Here is a 21,251-nt window from a genome sequence, read left to right as displayed (position 1 = left end):
CAGGTGCAGTTCATTAACATGTTAATTGGCTATAAACAGTCTACTCAAATGCTATAAAAACCTTAAATCTTTCAGATATTAGAAAACACTGAACACTTCTGGAGTAGTGGAATGTATCTAAATATATCCTAAAATGGTTTTCAACATGATAGAGAATTTCAAAAAATTTGAGCACATAGCTTGTTAAACCAAAAGGATTTTCTGATAAGATATTCTGCAGATCTAAGTTTCTTATATTCAACCTGAAATATATTATTATAAACATCAGTTTATAAACGTTTCATGGATAAAAAAGATATTTAGTTGTATAGCAAAATAATTTCAATTCAGAGTGTTTCTGTCTTATCTACCCAGCTGGTTTTTAGTTCCTCAAGTAGGCTTTAAGTTAGAAGGGCCACTCGACAGAGCAAATGAGAAATTGATTTTCTGTGTCCTAGTTTCTTAATAGATAAATTCATATGACAGTGGATACCAATTCATAGAACTTAAAAATATCTCTGCATTCCTACATTGTTTTTTTTTTATAAATAGTTACTTTAGAAATGCTTTTGTTTGAACCATATGCATAGTCTTTACAAATCCATTCTTTAACTTGGGAGGTAAAAATTAAAGATTAAAAACACAGTAAAGGAAGTTTTTAATCTTTCAAAATTGCTTTGAATTGCTTTGTGAACACTTTGATATGTCTGTGTTGTCTGGTGTTCTCTGTGTGTGCACTGAGTACACATGCACACTTTCTCTTTTGTTGAATCATCACATACTCCACCATCACACCTAAATACTTTGACAAATTTCCTGAGAACAGAGATTTCTTCTACACAACCACAATATCATTATTATAAACAATAAATTTAACAATGACACCACTTTATATATTGTGTGTCTATATTTCCAAAACTGTCACAGTAATAGTCTTTATAACTGTTTTTCCCCAGCTAGAATTGAACTAAGGATAGAACTCCACATTATGTCTCCTTTATCTAGGACTGTCCTGCTCCTTTTCTGTATTCCTTGAGGATGGCAGTTTTGAAGCCTCCAGTCTAGTTGTTTTGCAAATATCTCACAATCTAGACTTCTCTGTTTCCTCATTTTCAGATTCCGGATAAACATTTTTTGGCAAGGATACTACAAAGGTTAAATTATGACTTTACGGTATTTTTATGAAAGGAAATAAAACTTATATCCATGTTTTGTTCTGAGTGTGAATTTGTTAGGTTGCTTGTTGAAGAGGAATACTTATGGTTTCACAAGCTTTCCTAACTTCAAAAGAGCCCAATATTCTTAGTGGCCATACCTATCTGTAAAATTTTCTTTATCTATGCACATGAATGTTTTGTGTTTATCACTTGCTTAATACTAAGGACAAGAAGAGAACAACATTAACAATGTTTTTAGACTTCTCGTAAGATTCCTAGAAATAAACAGGACTTTTTATATCTAATGCAAATGCAGAATTTTTTCATTGTCTTCATTTCCAACAAGTTACCCTGGAATAAAAATTTCTAAAATGTACACAAAATGGGAATGGAGTATACCAAGAATCAAGGTCATACAAGTTTGCAACTGAATCAACATAGGTCAGAGAAAACTATGATTAAATCAATAAACTGCAATTTCTCAGAATGGAGATGTGCATGGAAAAAAAATGGGTCTTTTAAGAGTGCCTCCTTCCTTCTTGAAGTTTTCAGAGGCTTTAAATGTAGTTTCTATAGTTCTGTGGGGTTGGAATTAAGGCCCATCTGCCATGATTTTATTTCTGAGTCAAAAGGTCATTTTCTGAAAAGAGTGGGAATGTAACTACTCAAGAGGGGAACACACTACACATCACACTTAGCCATGCAGATGGAGACAGGTGAAAGTTCAAAAAAATTATTTTAATTGTTTCCTCCACTAATATCTCTAGGTCATCCAAAACCATAAAACGTGTTAAGAGATCTTAGAAACTACAAGAATCTTCTTTCCTTATTATCTTAAGTCACTGTCAAGCATAAGTTAAAATGATTTTCAATACAAAAATTTATAAAGAATCTCAACACTGAGTTGTCTAGAGGGACTGCATCTCAGGAATTCAATCAGTATATTACGACCTCCTTCTATCTAGTCATTTTAATATCCTGTGTCCCACAGCTAACAGGGTTTGTAGTTTGCTTTGGCTTCAAGGAAGTGCATAGCTAAATTTCTAGGCCATTTCTAGCAACTTTACAGATCTTATGGCAAGCAATAGAGAAGTCATAATCCTAGTTTCATTAATTTTCCAACTTTAATTTACCCTCATTTCTTCATCAAGGTTTATGTAACTAAAAATATTTTAAGGGGCTGTAAGTATAGCTCAATGTAGAGCACTTGCCTAGCATGCATGAGGCCCTGGGTTCAATCCCTAGCACCTTCCCCCCAAAATTACTATTTTTTAATTATGATTAAATACTTATGTTATGAAAAATTTTATAAAATTCAGATAAGCAAAAAGAAATAAAAATAAAATGTCCTCCATAATAGCAACCAGAGTTAAGCACTATAAATATTAGTTTGATGTTATTTAATTCTCTTTATTATCTAAATGCACAAATATTCTATTTTTTAAAATTTTATAATCTGCTTTTTAAACTTATTCAGGTCATTAAATATTTTTCTAAAACAATTCTTTCAATGTTCACACTATTCTGAATTGTATGATGTACCATAGTTTATTTTTTTTTAAATCTATGCCACTAAATAGTTAGGTTTTCTCCAGCTTTTCATGATTATAAATGATCCTATATAGTGCAATAATTATTGTTGTGGTTGAATGTTTATGTTTGTTATTATTTTCTTATGAGGTATTACTATTAATGGACTCTGAGTAAAAGAGTATGCATTTTCTAAGTCCTCTCTTTTCTGGTACTGCCCAATTTATCTCTAGAAAGATTGTGTATCAATTTGTACTACCACCTTTAGTGAGAGTGTACTTAACACTAAACTCTTACCAACACTGGGCCTAATCTCATCTGTTTGCCTTTTATTTTGTTGACTTTTGTGTTTCTATAGTGAATCATTTCTAATTTTTCTTAGAAGGGAGCACTGAGAGATATAAATTTGAAATAAAGGCTCCAGCTAGATAAATTTATGCAACCTACCAAGGAAGACGTATAACCTGTGATAAGCAAAATGTGCTAATTTCTGTTTGCCCGGGTTTTTAAAGTTATTGCTACTCTGGTGGGCTGAGAAAGCAAAGATGCCACTGAAACATTCAGCTGAGACAACTGCTCCAGTTTCTATGATAAACCATGCAAGTATCCCTGGGGTCAGCTATCTTGGCTGATTCAAGAGGCCTTCACTTATGACAGCCCGCATTTTCTCTGATGTTATGCAAAGTCTTTCAAGATTTTAAACATCTTAAAATGGAATAGAAAAACATAGACAATTTCAATAAACTATGTCAGAATAATAGCAGAGAACTCTGGAGGGATCACACAAACTTTTCCAAATCAACTGGATAAATCAGGTTGTTTAGACAACAAGATGGTACCATTGTTAAGCCTGTTTTAATGATCATTCAGAGTATAGATTACATGACATCTTTAATTCTTTCATTACTCTTTCAGGGTCTTTCATCCTTCAATTCAATATCACCTTCTCAGAGAAACTGACTCTGACTTCAACACAAACTACACAGTGTCCACTATCACACAGTCTCTTAACTCCCTATACTTTTCCATTACAATATTTACTAAAGTTTGTAATTATAAACTATGTAATGATTTAATTAATGTCTATTTCCTTCTCTAGACTGTAAAGCTTCATAAGTGGAGAGTCATAAATACCTGAGTCAATATTTTAGAATAATAATCCTCCCAATTTTTAATTTTACCCTCCATTAATAATTTTAAAATGTTTTTTTCTTTTGCAGTACTGAGGATGGAGCCCAGGGCCCCACACGTTAAGCAAGTACTCTACCACTAAGCTATATTCACAGTTCCCAAAATTTTTTCTAGCAGGCATGCTCATTATATATTTATATTATCTTTTATAACATACACATGTGTGACTGTCCTAATATATTATGTATGCAATAAAATAAAACTACTCTTAAAGGTTAAGATAAATTATTTTCCATCATTAATGGGCTATCTTGTAGTTCCCTCTGTTTTATGAAGTGTGTAATTAGGACAAAGCTTAAAATTTCATTTGTATTAAGTTTTTTTAAGAACAAAGTTTAAAACGAAAACAAAACCCACAAGAATAATTACTGCTATACAACAAATGTTTTTTTTTATCCTATCCACCCAGAAGTTTCTTTCATGTGCTAATGGTGCCATTTAAAAAAAACCTCCTCTCATTTAACTTACTTAGATCTTTAAGGACCTCACACATCTAAAGATTCTTTACATTCACCAGAAACTTCAGAGTGGTCTGAGGGCTGACACGCCGTATGATTAATGGACAGTATTGATTTAATTTCCTACAAGAGTTCTTCCTTCTCTAAGGAGATGTTGTTTGCAATGCATGTCAAGCATTTTACCATGCTTTACAGACTTCAAAACAGGAGAATGCAAACTTTACCAAAGTCTTCCCTACATTCTCCAAAACAACTGGAAGTTGTGGCCTATGAAACAATCAAAAGCCCATCAATAACTATAAGCATCTTTCTAAGACCAAGGAAACTTTTGAGGTTTTATTAGCACACACAGAAAGGAAGCAGAAAGTAAAACAGTAAAATCAGTTTAATAAATAAGCTTCTAAGAACTTATATCTTCTTTGTAGAAGATACTGGAAAATTTTATAAAAGATATATATGTATATAAATACATATAAGTTAAAGAACCAGCATAAAGTTATTAGTTAAATAATCATTAAACAGATGTGAGCATCATTAGATAGTAAGTTATACAAGTTTTTTCTGTCATTTGGAACCAAGTATAAAACATTTTTTTTCAGGGGACAAATAGCTTGTCTTGTGTGTATTTGTGTTTTGCATCTGAAGAAAACCTTAATTTCTCAACATATAAAGAGATAAGCAATGCCGATTCCCACTCTCCCTTATCTTTCACGCAACCCATTTCTCTGAAGTTTTCTGTTTTGTTTTCCCTTAAAAAAAAAAAAAAAAAAGCAGGACTGAGGGTACAGAGTACCTGTCCAGCATGGGCAAAGTCCAGGGATCTGAATCCCAGCAGCAAAAAAACAAACAAACAAAAAACTATTCAGATATTTCAAATGGGAATTTAATCTGATAGAGCCAGCAAAATGGGATATTTGCTGAGAGAAAGAGAAGACACTATGATCAGGATTATCTCTGACTTTAACTGATATCAGACCCCAAGTTTAACTGACTGAGACTACAAAACTAGAAATACACAATTGGTATTTCACTTTACAGACTGTAAAAAACAAAACATAGCCACTTAAAATAATGGAACTTCCTTATCCTGCTTTTTCCCCATCTCCACAGGGGCCTTACGTTATTTAGGGTTCTTTTCAGCTTGGCATGTGAAGTAAGGCTCCATAAGAGCTGTAAATCTTTACCTAGCACCAAAGGTCAAAGGGTTATCTGTGCTATGTAGTTTTAGGGTAGGATCTTCTTTACTCTTTTTCTTTTCTTTTCTTTTTCTTAAGAAGACAAAACATATGCTTATGAATCACAACAAGCTAATTTAGGTACTAAAAAAGTTCCTCTGCTACAGATAAACTGCTTTCTCAAGAAAACCACTGAAGATGAACTTTTCAGTCATTCCACAAAGAGAAACCAGATGCAACTGAGTCCCATCCCCACCACTATTGTCTACCAGAAAACTTGCCACACAGCTGCTAAAACAGTGAAACTTCAAACCCACAAAAGTGAGGCCATTTAGGCAAATGCATCAATTTTGTTGGGGAGGGGGGCTTCGTTTTTCTGTTTACAAAAAAAAAAAAAGAAGAAGAAGAGTTTTGTATCAGTTTTTTCACTATTACACCTCATTTAATAACAAGACAGATGTTTTTCACAGCATTCCATGTTTTACAGCATTTCAAAAGATGATCACTATTCAAGACTAAGGTTTAAAAGTCCAGGGGAAAAAACATCAAAATTCTTTTTTCAATAATTTTTTTTTTAAGTCAAACCTCATTTTTCAAAGCTAGTGGATACAAAAAGTCTAAGAAATACAGGCATATGTTGATGTCTTTTTTTCTCTCTGAAAAATTTTTCAGTATGAAACAAAGTTATGTATAACATCCCATGGTCATTAATACAAACCTGACAGTACAACATACAGCACAAAGGTGAAGGGCACACTCCTCTCAGGGAACTCTGGTCACTTTCATGTTGTTTGCAATCCTCTGAATTTAAGCCATAGAGATATAAGTTACAACAGTTGTGCTACTGCATTTAACTGGATTATTCAAAAAATTACAAAAAGAAAGAATGTGAAAACAACTTGTGTGATTTTCTAGGACAGTCCATTTGGAATGCCATCTATATTTTTCCCATACTATGGCAGAGCCTGATCCCCTTTGCTTCCTTCTTATTTAAAATTTCTTCTATCTTTTTTTTTTTATTCTATTGTAAACAAATGGGATACATGTTGTTTCTCTGTCTTCTATCTTTTGTGGCAAGAAAGATTGATAAATGTTTAAGAATTATATCAAACAGAACAAATCTATATGGAAAGAATCAGTTTCCAGAGGTCTTCGAATTAAAAAAAAAAAAAAAAAAAAAAAAGACGGCACTGAAGTTATAGCCCCCAAAATAACAATGTTCAAAGTTACACATATCCCATTTAAGAGATTTCAATGAGATTTGTCCGATATGCCCCTCTTTTCCCCAAATGATTAACTGTTGTATAAGTATGCTGACTGGTTTCTTCTGTTCAAGTCTCTGTCAGTTTCTTTCAAGTAGCTAAGGCAAACATGCCAGGTCCTTCAGAACACTGTGCAGCCTTAATTTCCAACTGTACAAAAGTCTAAATCCATGTAGTTTAAGCTGCTCTAAACATCTCCATTGTAAGCCAACATGACCAAAACCGAACTCAACATCTCCCACTTCGCCAAACCTGGTCTTACTCTTGAAAACCCTATTCCAATTAGAGTATCATTCACTAAGAGCTCTTAAGCATCATTCTAATTTCTTCCTCTTTCTAATCATATTTACGAACAGCTAATAGTTACTGAGTACTTACAAGGTACCAATACACTGTGCTGAGGGTTCTACACTTGAAGAATTCTCAACATCCTAGATGCATGAAGGGACCTGAAGTTCACAGAAGTGAAGAAACTAGACCAAATCAATTTCGAGGAGGTTGGAGAGCCAGGGTTCAAACCCTGATCATCTGATCTGAAAACCCTCAGTCTCCTAATTTAATTTCTAAATTTACATATATCACAACTGACTTTCTTTTAATTGCATGGTGCTCTTCATACACAGATTTGTGTAACTACCACCACAATCAGGATACAGAACAATTCCATCATATCCAGAAGCTCCCAGGCAGTCCCTTTGTAGTTAAGTCCTGTCCCTAACCCTAATTGATGGCAATCACTGATTTGTGTTTTCCATCTGCATAGATATGCCTTTCTGAGAAAGTCATATGAATGGAATCATACAGAATATAACCTTTTGAGACCAGCCTCTTTCATTCAGTCTAATGTCATTGAGATTCATCCACAAATTTTTGCAAACAATAATATAGTTCTTTGCTTTTCACTGCTGAGGAGTTTTCCACTTGTATGGACATGCTGCCGTTTGTTTATCCATTGAGTTTAAGTTTATTACAGTATGGCAATTATGACTAGAGGTATACATTTATATACAAGTTTTTGTGTGAATCTAAACTTTTCTAGGGTAAATACTTAGGATAGGATTGCTGTGTGATCTGGAATTGACATGTTTAACTCCATAATAAAGCACTAAACTCTTCTCCAGAGTGGTCATACCACCTTAAATAACACATTAAAGTTTCAGAAGTTCTATATCCATGCCAGCACTTGTTATTGGAGGTTTTGGTGTTTTAAAAAATTTTAGTATATTTTAATAGGTATGTAGTGGTATCTTGTAGTTTAAATGATCAACTCTCCACTTCCCCAATGACTAGTGATATTGAGTATCTTTCAATACACTCCTCAGTCACAATCCCTAGATCCCAAGGCTCCAAGTGTGTTCAGTTTAGTCCTACTTATTCATTCACCTTCTTCCCCAGGAACTACAGTCTTAGTTTACACTCTCATCCTCTGAGATCATTTCAATAACCATCTTACTGATTTCTTGTCTTCAGCATCCTTTTCTCTGGTCGACTACAATATCCTTTCTAAATCTACCCACTAAAATATCTTTAGCAGTTATCTTTCTAAAACAAACATGTCACTGCCTCACTTGGAAACTTCTATGACTTGGCACTGTTTATACTGCAGCACAAAGACCAAATCATTATCAGAATAGACAGGTCCTTAAAACACAGGTCCCATTTTACTCTGGGGCTTCAGACTCTCCAACTTGTACAATCCATCTTTCCTTTTCTTTTTAAAAAAATTTTTAAGTTTTATTTGTTCTAATTAGTTGTATACGACAGTAGAATACATTTATACATTTTGATAGATCATACATAAATAGAGTATAATTTCTCATTTTTCTGATTATATATATTGCAGGATCTAATATTTATTTTTTGGTACTGAGATGAAACCTAGGGGTGCTTTACCACTGAGTACATCCCCAGTCCTTTTTATTTTTTAGTTGTAGATGGATAAAATACTTTTATTTTATTTATTTATTTTTATGTGGTGCTGAGGATCAAACTCAGTGCCTCAAACATGGTAGGCAAACCCTCTACCACTGAACTATAACCCCAGCCTGCCTTTTTATTTTTATTTAAAGACAAGGGTCTCACTAAGTTACTAAGGCTGGCCTCAGTCTTGGGTGTCACAGGGATTTTAGGAACATGACACCATCCCCAGCTTTTTTTTTTTGTAATAATTTAAAAAATGTTTATTTTATTGTACTGGGGATTGAAGTTGGGGCCTTGCACATGTTAGGCTGAAGCACTCTACCACTGAGCCATATCCCCAGTCCTTAATCCACGTTTTGGTCATAGTAAATCAATAAGGGAATATCTTTAATATTTTTATTTTGTACAATTTAAGCTCCTCTAACTAGAATGATTATCCCTCCATTTCTTTACCAGGCAAATTAGTCTTCATGATGCAATAAAATTACTCATCTAACCTCTGTGCTTCCAGAAAACATTCAGTCTATCCCTCAATTTTGCCTATTAGCACTTTTTCCTATGAAGACCAATATGTCTTTCATGCTAAACTTAAATATTTTGGAGGCAGGCATTCCATCTTATGTTCGTACTACTTGCCAATAAAGTGTACATTCAATAAAATTTTAAAATCTAAAAAGATTGCAAATAAGTTAAAATCCATCATCAGGATGAATTAACTTTGATAACTTTTTATGAAACAAAATCTGACAATAAAATTGGTATAGACAACTATCATATATTAAACCTTATCTGTGTAAGGTTATTTACACAGACCTAAAGTTCTAAGAAGAATATGTTGTATATACCCTAAAATTATAAAGTTTGCTTTTCTAAGTGTCTCTATCTCCTTGCAATGTCTTCATAAGGAGTTAAGCAAAGACCCAGAGAAGTCAAACTTGCATGTCAATTTTGAGATTAATTTATAATGGTAACTACAGTCCATCATCAGAAATTTCTGAATTCAGTTCATCTTATGATCTGCGAGGTCAAGAAGCTTCTGTCATAAGCCTTCTAGCAGGGGCCCAACAGAACCCCGAGAGGGCATGGAAGCCTCTTTATCCCAGAGCTATTGAGTTCCATAAAACACTGCACTCACTGTATTCACACAGAGCTGTGGAGGGCTTTGAAGACAGTGTTGTAGCATGAAAAGCCCATCGTAAAGCTTGATGGTGGCAGCTGAGTGGGCTAAAAAAACATTCGCTTTTTGAAAGACTACTAAAGGCTCCTAGTTTCACCCTGTGAATTTAAAATACAGTTTATGTTATGGATTAATGAAATTCATGGCTATACTTCCTTTATTTTCTTGTTCATTCCATAACACACAATCTAGTTAATTTGACAGTACCCTAGTTGCCTAAAATGAGATGCACCAAATCAAAAATAATCAGGTTTTCTTAGGAGACGGAATATGCTGTTAGACTTGTGACTGAGAGCCAACTCAAGCAGAGGGAATGGTGAATGAGAGCATGGACACAGTCACAGAACCAGCTTAGAAAGAGAGGCATAAGCCATACACCACAGGCAGAGGAGAAGTTGAAGTTGAGCAATGAAATACATGTTCAGATTATGCTGCTGATCTTGGGTCTACACTTTGAGAAGTGAGAACTATACAGTTTATATCTGAAACTGACAAATCACAGTTTTATGGCCAGATGCCTTTGGTATAGCCTGTGAGCTAAAACTGGTTCTTATGTGTTTAGGTGGTTGGAGAAAAAAAAATTTTAAAGAATACTATTTTGTGATACTTGAAAATCATATGAAATTCATATTTCAGTGTCACAAACAGAGCTGCATTGGAACTACTACTGGATTTGCATATTTCCTTAGGCTGCTTCTGTACTGCAGCAGTGAACCGAGCACTTGCGACAGAGACCGTATGGCCCATGACATTAGTCTGCTCTGGCATGTGTAACTACCACCGAGTGGGTGGTTTAAACAACAGAAACTTCTCTCACAGTTCCAGAATCCAGACATCTACAATCAAGATCTGAAGGTGTTCAGTTTCTGGCGAGGGCCCTCCTCTGGCCTGCAGATGGTCACCACTGGGGTAAGGCCCTCATGTGGTAGAGAGAGCACTCTAGTGTCTTCTAAGAGCACCAACCTTACTGGAGTAAGATCTCACCCTTATGACCTTATTTAATCTATATCATCTCCTCACAGGCCCTATCTCTAAATACTGTCACAATGGGGGTTAGGGGTTCAACGCTTGAATTTTGGAAAGACATAAACATTCAGTTCATAATACAAAGCAAGCCTAAAATATTTACCATTTGACCCCTTATAGAAAAGTTGCCTACCCTTCGTCTAGATCCTTGCTTCTCAAAGTGGGCAAAAATTTCAGACCTCATATGACCTACTGAATTAGAATCTATGTTTTAATAAGATCTATGGTTAACTTGTATAGACATTAAAACTCAAGAAGCATTAGTTTCCAAATCCAGTGATCATGATAAAAATCACTGGGAAAAAATTAAAAAAAAAAAAAACAAATAGATTTTTATTAAAAAAAAAAAAAAAATACAGGTTCTACCCTGGGAGAACAGTTTCAAAAAAAACAACCACCACCACTGACATCTGTTGAGGCTGTGCTAACTTTTTATGTGCATTATTTCATTTAGTCCTCCTAAAACATTCTAAAATAGCTATTATTATTATTATCCCTAGTTAAAAACATTAGGCAAATTGTCAGGATTTTATATGTTAATAAACTGTGAAATTTGAAGTCAAGACCAGGCAGCAGAGATGAAACTCAATTTAACTGCTATTTTTCCTTAACTATCAATGCCACATGGTTCCTATAATAGTCTTGTAGATGTACCAGGGACATAACTGATACCATTTGGACTCACAAGATTCCCAGAGTTGAGAATTAAAAGCTGGGCAAGATTTTCCAATTTGAAAGAAGAGATAGAGATATACCACTAATTTCATCTACAGACTACTAAAAAATATTTCAGAATAGCAGATGATCTTTCATCCAAGATAAAGAATTTAAGAAAAAAATAACTAGATGATGCTTTGTAATTTCTGTATAGGTCTTAAAATTTCATCCATCTGCAAATATTTTGTCCTAAAGACAAAATAGAAATAACTGCAGTTGGCAAATGAAAACTCCTTTTTTTTTTTTTTTAATTAACAGGGATTTTTTTTTTTAAATGACAAGATTTTTTTAGAAGAAAATGCTCCATGTGTTTTGAAATATTGCTTTCTAAAGTTTTCAAGTATTAAGTTCTAAAATTTGAGTTGAATTATCAATCATATGTGGCATTTTCAGATACTGCAGAAAATGAAATATTAATTTTTTTTCTTTGTTGGCATTAAAAAAAAAAAAAAAAAGATTGAATAATCCCTAAAGTTCACATTGAAGTTTCAATGTGTTCCGGCTTGATGAGAGACAAACTGCAACCCTGGAAAGGGAAATTTAAAAGATTTAATAATGAGGAAAGTAAAATAAAATGCTTTAAAAATATTCCCTTTATTCTGTCTTAATTTATACTCAAACTGTCAAACATTGCAGATAGTTCTCAATATTAATCTACTAAGGCTACTGACTTCAGTTAAATGAATTTATTTTACGACCTTTTGAAAGGAAAAAATGAAAGGGTATAGTCAAATACTGTTCAGAAGAACTATTTCTACAAAAAGCAGAAGTTAGCATAGGAATAACTGAAGAGACAAAAATAAATTTGAGGTATGTCCCCAAAGGTCCTGCCTGTGATAAATAAATGCAATGATGTTAATGGAATTTTAACATCTGTCCTAAGAATGGTCTATTTAGATATAAAAGAAAAATGATCTGATGGAAACAAGCGTTCCTTTACAAAGTCAAAGTTAATCTGGACAAAATATTGAATAAAACATCAACATATATTTACATAGTTATATATAACCATATATACTTATAATGTTATATGTTCCTTTAGAAGAATCCTAGTTATCTATAATGATATCTTAGGTGGTAGTTAATATTAAGTCATCAGATTATTTACAATGAATTTATAGGCTAAAAATCAGTACGGAAAAATGTACTATTCATGATTAGGAGGATTTTGTCTTAAAATATAGTGCATCTTGATCTCCATCTTAAGAGGTATGGAGAGTCAAAGAACTGTATCATAAGAATTTTTACCTGTAAAATATTTCCAAAGATTTTCTGAGCATTATCTGGGGCTTCCCTGTGGGAAAAGGATGAGGGAACACAGACTGTGAAAGACTTTGGCTTGCCTTAAAATGTGACTTTTATAATTGATAAACTGAGTGATTCTAATTCTCTCCAAAAGGAAACTGCTATTATACTAACATTTACAATGTACTTACTCCAAGTCATCTCTTTCATATCACAAGAATCTTCTGCCTCAAATAAAGAAGGGTTACAGGTTCCTCCGGGTATACCAATTTGGCTCACCAGTGGTAGCTCTCCATCTTTTTTCTTGATAAGTAACTACACGACCAAATCTTATTCTATTATGGCAAAATATAAGATCCAGAAATCTAACTTAACTCTAGCATGCTGCCTTACAAATTGGCTAAAGGAGAGCTGGTGGTATAGCTCAGGGTGGAATGCTCGCTGAGCATCTCTGGGTCCTGGGTTTGAGCCCCAATAGTGCAACACAAAACAAACAACAACAAAGTGCACAGAAACTGGCAAGAGACTCTAAAATTACATTAACAACTCAGAATATTTCCTTTGATTCCTATTCCCAAGCAGTAACTGGAAGTTCCGAATCTGGATTTCTAAACAAATTCTAAGTTTGAAGGTATGCAAGTGACCCTGACACATTACTGATTTTAAATATTTGGGTGCTAATCCTCACACTCACTAATCATGCTTGCTGTGAAGTTAAATAAAACAGCATGAGTTCTTTGGCAAAATGAAAGCTAAAAATGATCTAATATCAGTGTCTTAAGCATCAGTGTCCTAAATGTTTTAAACTAACAACAGTACCATTTAATTAATTCTCTGCTTTTCATTTTATAAAGACTCAAATGTTTCAGAATAGTTTCAGTCAGTTTATGAAAACAGTCCCTTTGCAGTTAGAAACTTGAATTTCAGAATTTGAAGTCAATTTCTGAAATGAACAAAAAAATGATGAACCAATTTTTCAACCTATTATCAGGGAACAGAAGTGTGTTATTAATTTTGCTTCATTTTACCATGTGATAAATATAACAAACACTTAGCTTATAACTTAGCTAAAAATTGGAAGTGCCAAGAAAAAAATATCTAAGTGAAAATAATTATTACAAAACTGCAAAATCCTAAAGCAAACCTCAAATCACAACTTAGAACAAATCACACAAACATCTTGAATCACAAGCTTAATGATTTTTTCCCAACCCCAAAGGAGAATCAGTTCTTAAAACCAAACTACATTGTCAAGTTAAACTTTAACAAACTAGCAACATGAAAATGTTTTCATTGTTGTGAAAATATTCATATCATTTCATAAAGACAAAATAATCTTTTTAACCACTTTAAAAACTGAAACACTCCATACATCTCAGGGAACTGAGCTTTGAGGTTTCAGAGTAATATGTTCTAAAATACTATCATTACTAAGTATGATTAAATTTAATCAAATTTTTTGGAAAATTGGACATGTCAGTTAATTAAATATCTTTTGGTTTAATCCTGGTTGTAAGCAGGGGTTACGTCTGTCACATTTATGTCATACTATGATGCCTTACTTAGAAATGTATTTTTAAATACTTGTTAAATGAATTGAAAGATAGAAATTCATTTGTCTTCTTTGAGAAACAAAGAATTGTGTGTATTTCCAAGAATGTCTGCTTGATTAGATCCCAATAACACTTTTTAATTGAAAACATAATTATCAGAAGTGGAAACAAAAGGATGTGTATAAGGGTATGAGAAAGGGTATTAGTATGAAAATGAAATTTTGTTACTCAAATTGACATTGAATCAGCAAACAGAAACATTTAAATTTCATTTCCAAGCCCACTTAGTAAATCTAGTTCCAGTCAGAGCATCTTTAATGTGCAAAAAGCTCAGTGAAAGCAAGTATTCACCATGCAAGTCACAGCTAGGATTCCCTTAACCTACTGCCCTCTACACACATCACTCTCTGTTAAACAGGCAGCCAACGCCAGATGCTCCCGCTAAAAATGGTCACAGATGGTCAGTTGTCCAGTTAACAGGAACACGTTGCCCTCCCAACATCCAAAAGGAAGGAGGAAAGAAGCCAGAGTTGTTAGCACTTGCCTGCTTGGTGGGTTAAACACATTCACCTGCTCTAAGATTGGCCAGGCCCCAACACACTTTCTAGAAAAGGAAGGCTAGACCCTAGGGTTCTCAGGATTAAAAGGCACCTTAATGTGATCTAGTCAACAGTTGTACAATGCTTGAACCCACACAACTGCATCCCTGCCAACCAGGCTGTGATCTGGCAGCTCCAGGGGTGCAGAACCTGCTGCCTAACAGGAGAGCCCTACAGCTGCACAGGGGCCTCTGATGCTTTGAAATGCAAGTAGTCCAACCACCTAATTCCACAGTCAGGAACATAGAGCTATTTAACAGATGTGGTATACTCACTATAACAAAATAATTTCCTAGTCTATACCTTAAAAAGGTGATTTTAAAAGCAGTACCACGAATGGCATATGCAACAGACATAACAACATAAAAACAAATGTATGCAATGTATGCAATTTATTTTTAAAACATAGGAGGAAATAATAGTTTTGAAAGCTATTATTCAGAGATTATTAAAAAGTTCAACAAAAATCAATGGGTCTCCCTCCCCACCATATGGAATCTGTATAGATGCATCTCTATGTATACATACATTTATCTATCTAAATGCATCTATAGAAAATCTAAAAATTTTAAAGAACTTTTAATTGCCAAGTTTTAATAAAATGTTTCTCTAAGTTTTTTACAAGAACAGCCCTGTTTAGTTTTTTTTCCTAACAAATTATTCATCTCTTTAGAATAAACTACCCATAATGTATGTGCAATAAAAGCACTCTTAGAAAAGTATTTTGTATATCTTCAACATTTATATCTTCCTTATAGTGAGGAAAGTGGAAGTACTGAGTTTGATCTATGATTTTTCACCAATAATTGCCCCAAATCCATTTTGCTTTGAAAAATTCTGACAAATACGGAGTAAAATGTTTCTGAATCAACGATATACACATGTAAAAGGACAACACACTGGGAAGCCATGGCAGAAATAAACACTGCTGACTTTAGGAACAGGAGGTTGGGCTCATGTCATCTTGGTATCCATGGATTAAGAAAGGTCATCCCAGAACATATGTAACTTCTCCTCATCGTTCATAAAGCTGTGTGACAGAGATCGATAGTGAAACTTATTTAATTTAAGGCAGATTAAATTAAAAACCAACATAACAAGATTATAAGCAAAATACCATCTGGAAAACCATGGTGAGGAACTGCAGGATGGAGTTCTGCATCTCTGCATCTGAAAACAGGTTCCTACCAGTCAGTCTACCCTGCAGAGACTCAAGTGCTGCTGTCATAGCCTGTGCAACGAGGCCAGGGAAGGAAACGGCGAAACTCACCATGGGACAACTGTGCCTCTTACCTCCCCTCACCTCCACAGGGCATTCTGAAGGGAAAGGCCAGAGTGCTCTGCAAAATTCTGAAAAAATACAGAACATCCTACAACCATTCAGCAGGCATTTGGGTAACAATCATAATTCAAGTGAGCACCTGGAACTGTAGGGTAAAACTCTATTCATAAACAACAAATAGCTAAGTGTGCATTTACACCATGATGAGTAGGTGTCTATTTATATTCATGAATTTGTTTTGATACAAAATTTCTTTACTTTCTATTAATCATTTTTACATCATGAAATTCTTTATACCCTGCAAAGACAGGAAGAATAGGGGGAAAAATAGTATCAACAGTATTGATGAACCCAAACACAGAGGTGATTTTTTCCCTCCTGTGTTCTGGGTTACAGCTACATGAAATAAATATTTATAGTTACATGTTTTTCTCCCCAGTATTGGGGATCAAACTTAGGGCCTCGTGCATGCTAGGCAAGTGCTCTTCCACTAAGCTATGTCCCCAACCCCCCATTTTTAAAAATGTTTTTCTTTGAGACAGGGTCTTGCTAAATTGCCCAGGCTAGTCTTAAACTTGCAATCCTCCTGTGTCAGCCTTCTAAGTGAAAAGGCATTCTTTTATACATAATTTATATAAATTATTTCATACCTACATAGCACTCTCAAATCCTAAATTAAACTTAATTATTAATTCACTTGGTGAAATTCCTATTCTACATTCCCAACAGTTGATCAGGATCTCTTCTACCAGAAGTGAACTCTAGAAAGAAAAGCAGATTCCCAGAGCTGGAGAAAAGAAAGGCAGCACAGCTACCTGACCTCTGAAGTTTGAGCAGTAAGACATACATAGTGACAAACTAAAACTATTATTTACTTCTCAGCATCGAGTTAATTCTCTGGCTGTACAGCTAATAACTTTTTATCCAACTGGCCAGAGAGGAAGGATAAAAGGAAAAGCAGAGTTCAGACTCACTTACCCAAGCCACTGAGAGTGTACAGAAGATCACTGGTATCTAAGAAAATGGGCCCATTCTCCTGCTGCCCTTCCTCTTTGTAGAACAGCTTGTAGCCCTGAATGGCTGCTGGGTCTTCAGCATCTTGCTGCCACTTCACAGAAATGGTGGTACAGTTCAGAGGCTCCAAATGTAACTCAGGAGACTTAGGGGCTAGAAAAATTCACCAGAAAATTATGTACAGACAGCTCATAGTTCCCATGAAGACTGTAAATCTCACAACTTTAAACCAATAATTACAAAAGGTTCAATTTCAACACAACTATACTTTAACTTTCCAAATTTTACAATGATATTATAACTTAAGCTAGTTTAAAATATATATTATCTTTAAAAAGACTAAAATATACAAGTAATACCTATGCAGGTATTTGTATATTTTAATTTTTTTCCAAGAGGCAATAAATATAATTTTCACCATCTAATACTCTGTGATAAAGAGAAGAGGCATTATTATCAAATAAGAAAATCAGTCATAGTATATTCCACCTAAGTAAAAAGAAGGGCCTAGAATCTTTCAGTCTTAAGGTCTTTCTTTTGAACTGATGATATTTTTTTTAAATGGCAATAATATTAATTAGGTCTCTATTGATAAAAACTTTTGGTAATTGATTTGGAATGTTCTTAGCCATGAAGGTTTTGCTAAGCAAACTAATACCATAACTAAAAATTTTACACAGTAATGAGTTCTATTCAAAAAGGACTACTAAATCAAAAGCTTAATTTTGTTTCAATCAAGTCTGTGATCTATGGAATATTTTTATTAGTAAAATGAAAATTTTAAATATGAACACAATAGCCAGGTGCAGTGGTGCACACCTGTAGTCCCAAAGGCTCGGGAGGCTGAGGTGGGAGGATCAAGAGTTCAAAGCCAGCCTCAGCAAAAGCGAGGTGCTAAGCAACTCGGTTGAGACCCTGTCTCAAAATAAAATACGAAATAGGGCAGGGGATGTGGCTCAGTGATCAAGGGCCCCTGAGTTCAATCCCTGGTACCCCAAAACAAAACAAAACAAAACATAAACTAAGAGAGGAACAGTCTGATTCAAAGGTATAAATACTGTACTGTTATTCCTCAACAGTCCCAAGAAGGGTACCTTTCACACTTGTAGCTTTGGGTGTCCTATGTGAAGTCCACACTGATGACTCTCCTAGCCCCACACGGGTGGCAGCAGTAATACGGACCAGGTAGACACTATCAGGTTTCAGGCCTTCCAAAAGATACTCATGCATGGTCCCTGGAAGTTCGAGAACTTGGATGGAATTCTCAGTACTTAGGCGGAAGGACAGGCGATACAGCACCACTTGGCCCCGACGATATTTGGCTGGGATTGGCAGCCAGGAGATGAGAATGTCAGTGGGACTTCGACTTGTCAAACTAATTTCAGGAGGCCTCAGGGGAACTGAAAATTACAAAAGAAAACATTATTTTAAGATAATTAAAATCAAGTTACTACTTAGCATACCAGTATTCATTCATTTTTTAACAGCAATATGTAACATCATAAAAGAGGCGTTTTCAGTTGTAGCAGAAGTATTCAGTAAAGCAGAGTACAAACCAGACAAAAAGAAGAACTAATGAGAATGGATCAAGTATATGGGATCAAAGAAAGTAAGGTTCTCATCACTGTTGTGACTGTCTTGTTTAGGATGAATATGTGAATACTTGATACTCATATAAAATATGAGACTACTTTTCAAATAACGCTACCCCAGTGCCTTTGAAACAATGGAAAATGCATTGTACGAGGGTGGGGATGCATAGGATTTATAGGACTATAACCTAGAAAATAATTTTTTCAAATGTAGGAACTAATGTGAATTTTGTATTCTCAATTATAAAACATGCTATCATATGAAAATCCTTTTCCTCCAATAATTTAAATAAAACTGGCATTCCAGAAAAGTAAGTCCAAAACGGTATATCATACTAAGAGGAAAGATCAGTCTCTCGGTGTCTGAATCCTCGTTCTGCCAGTTACTATATGGTCTTCGTGTGATTGTGGCCAATCAACTTCTCTTGTGTCTAGGTTTCTTCATACACGCAATGCAAAGAGGATGGGCTTCTTCTGTGGTCTTTCCCATCTCAGTAAATGGCAATCATTTACCCAGCTGCTCACACCATAAAACATGCTGTCATCCTCTACGCTTCCTACACTCCACTTTCAGTCCTGTGGCTGCAGGACCTCCACTGCCGCCCCTTGGTCCATGCGACACCACCTTTGGCCTGCATTGTTCCAACAGCCTAACAGATTGCCCTGCTTCTGCCCTTGTCCCTGCCATCTACTGTCAACGCACTAGTCTGCTAAAACACAAGTCAGATTACTTCTGCTCAAAACAATTTCATTTCATTCAAAGTAAAAGCCAAAGTCCTCTGGCTTCATACAAAACCCTGTACAACTGCCAATTTCTTGCCTCACCTCCTACTGTTTCGCCCTTGTTCCTCCTCTCCAGCCATGATTGTTTGCAGGCCTTTTGCAATTCCACCTCCTCTGCGTGAATACACCTGTCACAGTTATCTGTTTAGCACTCCCTTATTTTCATTTTCTTCAAGTCTTCTTCAAATGTCACCTACTCAGAGAGACCTTCTCTAGAGGTAACTAAAACCTCAAATTCTACAGCATGTCGTGCTCCACTGCCCTGCATCTTTCCCCCCTTTCCCCCATACCTAACCACTGTCTAACAGAGTATATTACTTATTCTTTATTTTTGTTATTCCTGTGCTCCCTCCCCTTCCAGAAATTTAGTTCCATGAGGTCAGGGACAAATTTTCTGCATTTTGTTCATACCAAATATTGAATAACACATAGCAAGCACTCAATAAATATTTGTTAAATGATTAAAAAAGTGGAAATGAAAAAAACAATTTAAGCACTTCTGAGTTCTTTATGTGTATGAACCATTAATATTTGGAGAAACCCAGTGAAGGAAGTACCATGAAGCATTTCTACTTCATAGCTATGAAAAGAGGTACAACAGAATTAATCACTTGCCCAAGGTCCCAAGATAGTGAGGGAAGGAGCAGACCTAGACAAAGCAGATAGAGCGTGCACCCTTGTCCTCCATACTCTACTGCCTCTTATATACTTGTTCCCTACCATAGAGCTATGTGGGGATGAAATGGGAAGATGGAGACAGGGTTTCTGGAATAGGGTGAGTGGTAAGAGCTCCTTGAGCATTAGCTGTCTCTGCCACACACTGTCATACAACCTAAGTGGAGACCCACATAGTTCAGTTTGTGAACTTGGCTTAGAAGGTGGGACAGGCTAATGCAAAAAAACTGAAAAAAAGTGACAAGAAGGTCTGTATGCCATTCACAAAACAAAACAAATCCCATTAAATAAAAAATGTTGCAGAGTAAGGAAAGGTTTACTTTAACTGGAAAGCCAAGCCTTAACAGGTAGCTTGCTATGCTTAGTCTCATTTTCTTCTAGAATATGAAGGGGAATATGACTAAAACATATGTACACACACACACACACACACACATACCACAAATCAGCATGTGTTTCACCTTAGGCATATCAGAGGTTGGTAAATGTAATGTGTTAGCTAAAGATGTCATATATACTGCGGCTCACTCTAAAGTGGAACAGACTCTTAGATAAAAACTAAAATTTGAAATTCAGCATACAGATATTTGAAAATTTTTTCATTCAGTCAAACTCTGAATTTATAAACATCTAAATAAGTAGCATTATAAAGATATAAATAAGAGATCTGGGACCAAATGAACAAAAAAAATTAGATTTGGGAATTATTTATAAAGAGATGTTTTGAAAACCAAGAGTAGATTATCCCTAAGGAAGATGACCTGCATGTTAAAGGAGAGAACAGTGAAATCAAACACTAATTCCCTTTCACACCGCAGGGCACAAATACTGGGCCCTCCAGAATCCTATCTTTTACAACATGGTATGAAAAGCCCAGAGAGAACCAGTTCTCCAGGAGCATTTTAATGGAAGGAAT

General features: G+C 35.0%; 1 protein-coding gene across 1 annotated transcript in view; it reads right to left on the bottom strand.

Moving 5' to 3' along the window:
* Prtg (protogenin) overlaps positions 1-21,251 on the bottom strand; it is a 114,541-nt gene that overhangs the window by 25,256 nt on the left and 68,034 nt on the right. The window contains exons 10-11 of the mRNA XM_047539281.1: positions 18,380-18,685; positions 17,250-17,438 (exon numbers count right to left, since the gene is read on the bottom strand). Of these exons, the coding sequence (XP_047395237.1) occupies positions 17,250-17,438; positions 18,380-18,685 (495 nt within the window). The remainder of the gene's footprint in view (positions 1-17,249; positions 17,439-18,379; positions 18,686-21,251) is intronic.

Source organism: Sciurus carolinensis, chromosome 2 (genome assembly GCF_902686445.1).
Source record: "Sciurus carolinensis chromosome 2, mSciCar1.2, whole genome shotgun sequence".
Classification (NCBI taxonomy): Eukaryota; Metazoa; Chordata; class Mammalia; order Rodentia; family Sciuridae; genus Sciurus; species Sciurus carolinensis.
This window is presented reverse-complemented; position numbering and strand designations above follow the sequence as displayed.